This window comes from Vombatus ursinus, unplaced genomic scaffold, assembly GCF_900497805.2.
Source record: "Vombatus ursinus unplaced genomic scaffold, bare-nosed wombat genome assembly UNPS02011369.1, whole genome shotgun sequence".
Taxonomy (NCBI): domain Eukaryota; kingdom Metazoa; phylum Chordata; class Mammalia; order Diprotodontia; family Vombatidae; genus Vombatus; species Vombatus ursinus.
Genome location: NW_020951147.1, coordinates 3,360,084 through 3,370,935, shown reverse-complemented (window position 1 = coordinate 3,370,935; position 10,852 = coordinate 3,360,084). Strand labels below are relative to the sequence as shown.

Below are 10,852 nucleotides of genomic sequence, written 5' to 3'. Positions count from 1 at the left end.
CCAGCTCGTTCTTCCAGGTTCAGCCCAGATCTGACTCCTCACTGACCTGCTCTTGGGTCTCCCATGTTTTTAGAGCCCTCGATCTTTCCTGTTGTGCTTATTTACGTGCGATGGAATGTGAGCCAGGGCAGGGGCTGATTTGTTTTTGTGTTTGTGTTTCCATGTTCTAGAGTGGGTCAGTGGATTGAATTAAACATTTAGGAAGTGCCTGTGAGCTACCTAGCCTTGGGCTGGTGAGAGGGAAACATACAAAGATACACAGCCTGCCCTCATGATGCGAATGGTCTGGAGGGGGATAAAATGCAAAGACACATAGCGAGAATCAATCTATCAATCAATCAATCAACGTTTATTAAGCGTCTGCTCTGTGCCAGGCACTGTGCTAAGAGCTGGGGAAACAAAAAGAGGCCAAAGACTCAAAAGCAAGTGCTGCCCTCAAGGAGCTTACAATCTAATGGGAGGAGCTTATAATCCAATGGGTATCTAATGAGTATTAAGTGCCTCCTGTGTGCTGATTTTACCCCAGTCAAGTAAGACTTATTCTTTGCAGTGAAGGAGTTTACAATTCCAGTCTTGGGGCCCCCAAGACCTGCATTGTTGATACTAGGGGGCCAGGTGTTGGAGGTACAAAAACAAACAAGGAAGTCATTCCTGTCCCCAAGGAGCCTTTGTGTTTACCTTTGCCTTACCCTACACACTTCTTTACTCCCTGCAGAGTATTATTTACTAATATTGTTTGAACCTAGCTTTATGTGACTTTTTTTTCCCAGTGGGGTCCAACTCTACATGACCCTATTTGGGATTTTATTGGCAGAGATACTGGAGTAGTTTGCCATTTCCTTCTTCAGCTCAATTGACAGATGAGGAAACTGAGGCAAACGGAGTTAAGTGACTTGCCCAGGATCACACAGCTAGTATGTGGCTGAGGCCAAATTTGAATTTAGGCACTCTGCTCTATCCACTTCACATCTTAGCTGCCCCTTAGAAATTGTCTAACCTAAAAGCTCACTGTAGAGATCAGGCTGAGCTCAGTGACACTCAAAGAAGCCAGGACGGTGGGAAGCAATACTGTTACAGCTGCTGATCAACGTTTCAAACTGCCCTTCTCTGGAGACTGACTGCTGAGGCCAATCAGGCAAATGTCCTCATTTGCCTTGTTCCTTGTAGGAACTCTAATATAAACATGTGACTCAACAGGGAGTCACACCTTCTTCTGGCTCTCTCCTTTACCAAATGGATTACTTTCCAAAATTATTTCAGATTTTGGGGTTCATTCTCACAACTATCAGAGGAAACTGCTTTGCAAACCTTACAGGGCTGCAGAGATGGGGATTCTTCTCATTATTAATGTAGAGAGACCAGAGCTGATTTTTGTCTTTGTCTCTCAAGGGCTTGTGGGCTGATTGATTGCAAGCATGAATGCTTAACTGAGGACAGAGGCTGAAAAGGATTTTGTCACCTGAAAAAGTCACCTACTGCTTTGCTATTGCTAACTGTAGCCCTAGGATGATTTGAAGGGTTAAGCTTAATGACCAGGAATATGATAGGAGTGCAAAGGAATTTTGGATTATATATAATTCAAATAAAATTTTAACCAGAGGCACTCAGAATAGCAGCAGAAGAAAAGGAATTCAAAAGACAGTTTTAAAATCCCTAAAGGTTTTTCTAGCCTCTAAGGTGAGCAGCATGACAGGGAAAAGAAGAGCAGAGGATTCTGACTCAATGAAGAAATCAGGTCAGCTGTATCACCGGAGGACCTCGGCTTTCCCTGGCCACTCGTGGAGGCACAAGTCGTCCCAGTCATGCACGTGCCCTGGCCAAACTGTTTCCTACACATGTACCTTTCTGTGAATGTTCCCTAGTCATATGCTCCCTGTGCATCTCTTCTCCTATGGGTGGTGTGATGACCTGTGGGAGAATGTAATCCTGAGTATATCGCCAATTTTCTTGCTGTGCAATGCATTCATCTTGCTATGCTATTTTATTAAATATCTATACATTTATCCATAAATACTTTGAATTTATATTGTTATGTTATTTTATTAAATGCCTTTTGCTTTGAATTAATATGTCCTTTGGGTGCCTGCTAAAAGGAACACACCAATAGGGGCTCATGAGCTATGTATGGTTTTGAGTGAATGTTGACTGATATCAAAATGCCTTGAACCTGGGGTGGCATCTGAGTGGAAGGGAGGCGTCAGAGGAGCTCTGGTGAGAGCATTATTATTACTGAAAGAAAGAAGGTGGCCATGGAGAGGGAGGAAGGGCAGGGAGCCTGGACTGGGGGATCCCAAGGAGTACCAGCCCTGGGAAGAATAGGACTGAGGGGTTGGGTGGGGCTAGCTCTTGGGGTGAGTTGTGAAGATCAGAGGCCTGGATGGGAGAGCAAGCTCCCTCTATCTTCCCAGGGACATCAGATCATCATGAGACTTCATAACTCCCTCGCTGGTCTTCAGGGACAGGAATGTGGCAGGAGGGGACAGGATGAGGGAGGGGTGGGGGGACAGGAGGAAGAGACCGAAGGATATCAGAGCGGGAAGAAGCCACATGAGCCCCTCAACATGGAGAATAGAAAGTCCAGGGAAGGGAAGGGACTCATCTGAGCTCCCTCAGGAAGGCTGGAGCGCAGCCAGCCCCTCTAACCCTTTTCTCCACATGTAGCCTCCCGGCCCGAATTCTTTCTCAAACACCTTACCCAAGTCCCTGCCCTAGAAACGCGGGATTTAGCCTTTCCTGGTGGAGTCAGGGGAGCCGTGGTGATCACCCATTCTCCTCCTCCTCCTACAGGCAGTTCTGAGCCCACCCTGAAACCAAATGGGCTGTGCCTTTGAATCCTAGTGTCTGCTTTCTAGTTTTTCTTTGTTGTCTGAGTGCCTGCCTTGGGCAATAGCCTCTGCTCTCCCTTTCTAGTCTGTTCTGAGCTCCCAGAACTCCCCTCCCCACCTCCAGCCTGCTGGAAATTCTTTGTTGAGTAAAAGTGTTTGCGCTGTCAGTCCAGAAGCAGAGGCACCAGACCAGCCGTGTGTCCACCCCACGCAGGACAGATCCAGGAGCCATCTGGAGAAGTCGGAGCTCCTCCTAAGGAAATTCTTTCTAACAATCAGAAGTGACCCAAAGTGGAATAGACTGCTTTGGGAGGTGATGAGCTGCGCGTTAGGGGAGGTCTCCCAGGTCTCCATAGGCAATGGTAGCAAGGGGAATCCCAAGAGAAACACGCGCTCTACCAGGTGGGCTTTGGAGCATCTTTCTCGAGGCTTGGGGACCATTTTTACCTTCCTCCAGATTCTCCTTCATGAATAGTAGACTGCCACGTGGGTGATCTCCCAATGAGTGAGCCTGAGCCGTTACCATAACAATAATTCCTCGCTTTACTTTTGACTTCTCACAATGCTTACTCATTCATGGTCCCAGCCTCTGAGGGAAGAGGGCCATACGCCCTCATCCCTTTTCAAATTAATTAATCAGTTGATCACTCAATTAATTTATAACATTTTTTGAGAAGTTTTAGTTCCAAATCCTCTCCCGCTCCTACCTATTGAGAAGGCAAGTGATATGTTCATCCCTTTTACAGATGAGTAAACTGAGGCCCAGAGACTATGAAGGCTAGCGAAGCAGTGAGTCACAGTGGGAGCCGACTTTGACTCTGGGGTCAGATGCCCTGGGTTCAAATCTCACTTCTGATGCTTACTGTTTGATGATCTTCATCACTTCACCCCTGTGGGCCTCAGTTTCCTCCTCTGTAAAATGACGACCTTTAAGGTACCTTTCTTGATTACTTCAGGTGTTAATGCCTGCCCCACACCAACGACCAATGGTTTATTTTGAATAAACTTAGATATGTATGTGTCATCTCTTGGTGTGACACATTAGTCATAGTATAGGGGAGTTACTGTTAGTATGGACGCTCCTGGAGCACAGGACGTCTTATGTCTTTGTGTCTCCAGCAGCTCGCGTGGGGCCTGGCACACAGTAGGTGCTTAACGCCGAGCTCACCCTAGAACGAGCAGCCCAGCCCAGATGCCCGGTTCCAAGTCCAGGTCTCTCTTCCCTGGGGGTGCATCTCCCTCTCTTTGCTGGGACAGTGAAGAGACCTTAGCAAAGCTTTTCATTAGTGTCTCATAGCTGTTCTCGTGGAAAAGGTAGAGAGATGCTGATGAGGGGACGATATGGTTGGGTCCAGCACTGAAGGATGTTTGGACTCAAACAGGTCATCAGGGATGGTTCTATGTCCCCCTGAGAGGAGGGCGCCAGGGTCAGGAAGACTGGGGTCTGGTCCTGCGTTGGGCACTTCCCAGCAGGGAGATGCAGTGGCCAGAGCCCTCCCCTCTCAGATTCTGAGTTATGAGCCAGGAGTGTTGATGTACTCAAGATCGGAGTGGGCTTATTCTGGGCCCCGCCCATCAACTGTAGTCCTTGTACTCAGCAGCAGAAAGCAGCTGAGCTCTGAGCCGCCCTTGGGCCATCCAGAGCAGACTCTTGTCTGGGCCCGGGTCTGGGTCAGACAAGTTTATCTACTCACCTGCCATCTGTCTACTCCACTGGGGACCTTAACACTCTTGAGTTAATTCTAGTGGAACAGGGAGGTTCTCAAAAGGAACCCAACCATGCCCCATCCAACTATTTTACAATTCAGAATTTTCTCTGAGTCGGCCTGCCCCTCAACCCCACTCTATCCCCCATTAGTTAATTGGTGAAGGCAGTGGGTCTGTTTTTCCAAGCTCTCTCCCCAGATTACAGTTTGGACTTCAGACCTGCCTTGTCCTGGGGAGTGATGACCCAGCAGTGGGGGCAAGGGAGTCAGATCCTTGGCAGCTGGCACTAGGGACATTGATGGGAGGCCCGATAGAGGGAATCAAGGGCCTCTGAGGAGCCTGGAGTGACAGGGCCTGCCTTGAGTTCCTGGGCTCTGCCTGGCTGGGAGGAGGGTTGTTACTCAGGTCCTGGATTCTCACTCACTGCACTCTGGGGGGGAGCTAGGTGGCCCAGGGGACAGAGCGCTGGACATGGAGCTGGAAGGGTCTGAGTTTGAGTCCTGTCTCAGACCTTTACTAGGTGTGTGACTCTGAGCAAGACGTTTATTCTCTGTTTCAGTTTCCTCATCTGTAAATTGGGGATTATAATAGCACCTACCTCCCAGAGTCGTAAGCATCAAATGAGGCAATATTTATAAAGTGTCTAGTGTGCTAAGCATGTGCCTGGCACATAGTAGATGCTTAAGGTACTTAATAAATGCTTGTTTTTTTCCTCCTTCCCTTCCTCCCTCCCTTCCTTCCTTCCTCCCTCCATCCATCCTTCCCTCCCTTCCTTCCTTCTTTCCTTCCTTCCTCTCTTCCTCCCTCCCTCCATCCATCCTTCCCTCCCTTCCTTCCTTCTTTCCTTCCTTCCTTCTTTCCTTCTTTCCTTCCTTCCTTCTTTCCTTCCTTCCTTCCTTCCTTCCTTCCTTCCTTCCTTCCTTCTGGTTCTGTCCCTCTCTCAGTCATCTGGGAGTTGGAAGAATTAAGATCATAGAGCTGAGAGGGCTCTTAGCTGAACCCCCTCATTTTATAGGGAAGGAGGCTGAGGCCCAGAGGGGATTTGCTCATGGCCACAGGCACTGAGTGTGAGGCTGAGGACGGACTTGGATGGTGGCAGGGGCAGAGGTCACTGTGGGCTGAAGGAAGCTGGAAACAGGGGGAGAATCTGAGCTCCATCCAGACAAGGCCAAAGCCCAACCTCGAGCGGCCCCAATGACTGGGAGAAGCAATCATGGTTCAAGGGCTCTTTCCACAAGGTCATATGGCTCTGGGTCCTGCTGAGAGGGACACTACCCACCCTGTGCCTATACCATATAAATCCCGTTAAGAAAAAAACCAAAGGCTTTTGGAGCTGGAAGTGGCCTGTGCACGCAGCCTGGGGTCCTCCAAATAAGTATTTGGAGACAGAATTGCTGAGTGCAAATCCAAACACTTCTAAGTTGTGTGACTTCAGCAAGGTACTTCCCATCTTGGAGACTCAGTTTCCTCATCTGTAAAATGAGAGGGCGGGGTTTGATCCCCCAAGGTTTCTTCAGATATGAAGGCCCAGCCTAGGGTCTCTTCCCATTCCATGGGGATGTGGCACCTCAGAGTTGGAAGGGCCCTTAGAGGTATCCAGTCTCTCCTCTGAGGCATTTGCTAGTGCCATATAGGATAGAGCTTTGGGCCTGGATTTGGGAAGACTAGTTCAAATCTAGCCTCAGACACTTACTAGCTATGTGATCCTGGGCAAGTCATGTAACCACTACCTACCTCAGTTTCCTCAACTGTAAAATGGGGATAATAATAGCACCTACCTTGCAGAGCTATCGTGAGGACCAAATGAGATAATATTTGTAAACAGCACTTAGCACAGTGCCTGGCACATAGCAGATGCTATGTAATCAATAATCATTTATTAAGCACCTACTACATGCCGGGGATACAAAAAGAGGCAAAAGATAGCCCCTAAACTCAAGGAACACACAACTGAGTGGGGCAGACAACAGACAAATACGTACAAACAAGCATACTCCTTCCCTTTCCCAGCCAATCATCCAATACCTGAAGAAGAATCCTCCCTCTGTTTGAGGACCCTTAATGAGGGGGCTGGCCTCAGCCAGGGTGGCTTTTGGAGGGGTCAAGCCAAAAGTCGCCCGCATCTGCTATTTCTGCTTTGGTAACTCCCAAGGCTGAATCTGGGGCCGAGCAGAACCCTGCTAATACCTCTACTGGGAAACAGCCACCTTAAGCCTTCTTTTCTCCAGGCTAACTGGCCCTGGTCCTTCGGTGGGTCTTCCTATGCCTAACCCTCCTCCCAGCCTCCCTGGCTGTCTTCCAAGCATGTCTCAGGTGCCCCTTATTCCAGGAGACCTTCCCTGACCACCCACATTCATCTTCTACAGTATCTGAAAAGTGGTCATCCTGTCTTTGCTTGAATGCTTTGGGAAACAGGAAGTTCACTACCTCCCAAAGCAGCCTCTTGCATTTCTGGACAGCTGTGAATTTTTGGGAATTCTTCCGTATTCTGAACAAGCCTCTGCCTTTCTGTAAGAGACCGTTTTGTGTCCTCAAGGATAACTCAGCTCCAAGCTAATCCCTGGGAGAGCCCTTTAGATATTTGAACACAGATATCTCCTTCTCCCTGACCCGGTCTTCTCCCTTTGCTGGCTAAACCCAACAGTTCCCTTAGCTGGGCTCTGAAGCTGAGTTTTCTCCACTCCTGAGCAGGCTCCGAAGCAAAGGCAGACTGCACCCCTGGACCCCTGAGCCCCTCAGTTCCAGGACTCCTGTTCTCTTTACTGAAGCCTGGGCCTGCCATAGCGGGGGGGGGGGGGCGGCCTGTGCCTCCCCAGTCTGCCTCTGGCTGCTGTGCTTTTCTGCCCTCCTCTGTCTGGTCCTGTCCCGTCCTGCAGAGACCTTCAGCCCAGCCTGCCCTGACTCCCAGGCACCCACACCTCTGAGCCCCCACCCAGCAAGACTTACTTGTCATTTCTGGAGTGTCTCTGCAGGGTCTTTCTTCTCTTCCACCCTGGTCCGTGTCCTTGCTGCCGATACCCGTCTCTGCGTCTCGTCTCTGTCTCTGCGGGTGCCTGGCGGTCTCTGTGTCTCTTCAGGTCTGCCTCTTTGGCTCTCGCTCCGTCTCTGGAGCCTTTTCTTGGTCTGTGTCTCTCCGAGGGGCTCCCTCAGTCTTCCCGGCTCATCTCCACAGGTGGGTGACTGGGTCTCTCCTGGCTACGGGGGGCGGCTGCACTTGCTTGCCCAGATTCTGCCCTCGCTGCCCTGCTTCTGCAGGGCAATGAGCAGGAACTGTCTCTTGGAAAGCTCTGGACCAGGCGGGGCTGAGGAGAGAGTGGTCCAGAAGAGGAGCTGTGGAAAGGAGTGGTGGATGATGGCAGCGTCCCTCCCCGCCCCCCACCTTCATCCCCATCTCCTCCCACCTCCTGGGTCCCACTAGGCCAGCCCCCTTGTCTTCTTCGGCAGCTGACCCACTCCAGCAATTTCCAGATGATGATTTAGAGATAACAGTGACAGGGATGCTGCCTTAAGGCCCCCCAGGGTCCCTGGAGGGGGAAACAGACCTGTGTCTGCAGGAGCAGCCCAGCCCTGATGCCCTGGAGTCCAGCCCAGCTCAGCTCTGGTGCCTATGAACCCAGCCCAGCCCGGTCTGACCCAGTTCTGGTGCCCATGAGCTCAGCCCTGCATCCTACACTCATGATTCTTTGGAAGCAAGGGTAGTGATGGCGAGGGCACTGAGTGTGAGGCTGAGGACGGACTTGGACGGGGGCAGGGGCAGAGGTCACTGTGGGCTGAAGGAAGCTGGAAACAGGTGGAGAATCTGAGCTCCCTCCAGACAAGGCCAAAGCCCAACCTCGAGCGGCCCCAATGACTGGGAGAAGCAATCATGGTTCTGTATCTCTGGCCTCAGTTTCCTTTTCTGTAAGATGACCACTGAGGTGCCTTCCAGTTCTAGGCCTATGAGCTTGTAATCCTCTAACAACAGCAACAATAATCACGACCCCACAATGGCCCCATGAGGTTGGACCAAGCCCTGTCCTCTACCTCCAGCCCCTACCTGAGCTATTGCAACAGCCTTCTGCTGGCCTCCCAGCCTCCAGCCTCTCCTCCACTCAGCTGCTCCAGTGACCTCCCCAACGCCCAGGGCCGATGGTGTCATTCCCGGGCTCACCAAGCTCTGGCCGCGCTCTGCCGCTCCCGAGCTTGGCATGGGAGGCCCTTCCCCATTTGGATGTAAACTCCTCGGGGGCAGGGACTGTCAGCAGGTTTGGATCTGTCCCCCAGACTGGGCACGATGCCAGGCACACAGTCAGCGTTTAATAAATGCTCAGCCTGGCTAGCTGGCTTCCCGGGCTAGCTTCCACCTTTTCACACTTGCTGCGCCATCTCCAGCTCTGGCCTTTGTGCAGGCTGGCTGTCCTCCATAGCTGCGAGGCCCTTCCTCTGCCCCTCTGCCTCTTCAAAGCCTTGATTTCCTATAAGACAGCTCTGCTGCCCTCTCCTACGGGAAGCCTTCCCTGATTTCTCCTCCCCCACCCCAGTTACTGCTCTCCTCTCCTGTCCTCTTTCCACCCTCCCCCTCCCAAGCTCTTGGAAGGCCGGGACAGTTTCACTTTTGTCCCTGGTGCCTAGGACAGTGTAGGCACTTGTGCAGTTGAAGTGCATTAGGGAGGTCAGCAGGCCTCCTGGCCTTTGCCAGCCCCTCCACTGTTCACATGCAATTTCTTGATCCTTGGGATGTGAGGGACAGAAAGGCTGCCCTGGAGCTCATAGGATACTGTTTCCATCTGTGAAGAATGAATTCTAGACTCAGAGCTCCACCACCCCCCAGCCCCCATCTGAAGAACGCTTCCGAAGGATATTACTGATAACAAGATTGCATTGAGTCCTATCCTGGTCAAACTCCAACCCACGCCTCGAGTGATTCTTCTGCCTCAACAGCCCAAGACTGGGGGTGGTCTGCTCTGGTGGCTGGGTGGTCTGATAGAACAAGTATTGCCTCTGTCAGGAGGCAGAATGATGGCCAGCTGATCTCAGCCGGGGTTGAAAAGGCATATAATCGGGCACTCCAAAATCCCAAACTGAGCCAGTTCCGGACTGGCCCCCTTAGGGGGGCTTGGTTCTGAACTGTCACTCCAAGCAACGTGTGTCAAGCCAGCTTGTGAGAGAACTTAAAACGCAGACACACACACCCTAACCATCTCTTTCTCAGAACTAACGCTATCATCCTCGTTTTACAGGTGAAGAAACTGAGACCAAGCGAGACTCTGCCAAGGTCTGGCAGAGCCCTGAGTGGAGTGTCTCCTTCGCATCCCGCTGCCTCTCCAAGGCCGCCCAACTTTCTTTAGTTTGTCCAATAGAGCTTCTTTGTGCCTAGTTATAGAAGGTCATCTCCCTCACCAGATTTCTAGTTCCTTGAGAGCAGGGACTGACTTTTTTTTTTGTCTTTCCTTATGTCGTCAGTGTTTAGCCCGGTGCCTGGCACACAGCAGGTGCTTAACAAATGTTTATTGCCTGACAACTGGCTGCTTTACATGACAGATGCTACCCAGGGTTAGACAGAAAGCTGAGAGCCCCGGTCTTTCTTTGAGATAGAGATGGGGTCACCTTTATAACAGGAACCGGCTGCGGACTGGAAAAGGCTGTGTCTGGCCCCGCTGGAACCTCAGGGTTCCTGCCCTCTTGGGCTTCCTGCCAGCAGCAGGGCCAGAGCTTTGGTGATGGGGTGGGGAGCTGGAGAGACTGTTGTCTACACAGCGCCCTTCCCTGCTCCCCACCCCCACCCTCCTATTGTGGGCCTGGCCCTGGGCCGGGCATACAGCAAGTGCTTGGCCAAGTTGGTGAGTGAGTGAGTGAGTGAGTGAGAGCAGGTTGGGGCCTTGAGGCTGTTGGGGAGAGCTCTTTCCCCTTCTGATGCCCGACATTCCACAGCCCCTAACTCCAGACTATACAGTACCAGGCAAGGAAGCGGGGCTCAGCCAGCAGCGCCCCAGACTAGACCACATCTGTCATCCCATCTCAACCACTTCAGATGACTAGGCTGGAACAGTATCCCTGAACAGCTGAGCTCTGGACAGACGGCCCCAGGCTGGAGAGCTTGGTTGCAGACCTGGGGTTTGGACCCAGGCACCCTGACCTCAAAGGCAGCAGCAGCCTTTCCACTGCCTGGTCCATGTGTATGTGGGCCTCCCTGAGTGTGTGAGTCTGTGTGTGCATACATATGTATGTGCATGTCTATGTGTGCATGTGTGTGCTGACAGCTCCAGCTCTGTGGGCTCCTGCCCCAATCCTCCTGTCTCTCTTCTGCCTGGGGCTCTCCTGCTGCCCTCTTCTTGCCTCCC

General features: G+C 51.6%; 1 protein-coding gene across 1 annotated transcript in view; it reads right to left on the bottom strand.

Annotated features, from left to right (window-relative positions):
- The window catches only part of TBX10 (T-box 10), a 17,486-nt gene extending 9,896 nt beyond the window's left edge, over positions 1–7,590 (bottom strand). Inside the window, exon 1 of the mRNA XM_027855959.1 lies at positions 7,479–7,590. Coding sequence (XP_027711760.1) covers positions 7,479–7,485 — 7 coding nt within the window. The 5' untranslated portion in view covers positions 7,486–7,590. The remainder of the gene's footprint in view (positions 1–7,478) is intronic.
- Between the last annotated feature and the right edge of the window lie 3,262 nt (positions 7,591–10,852).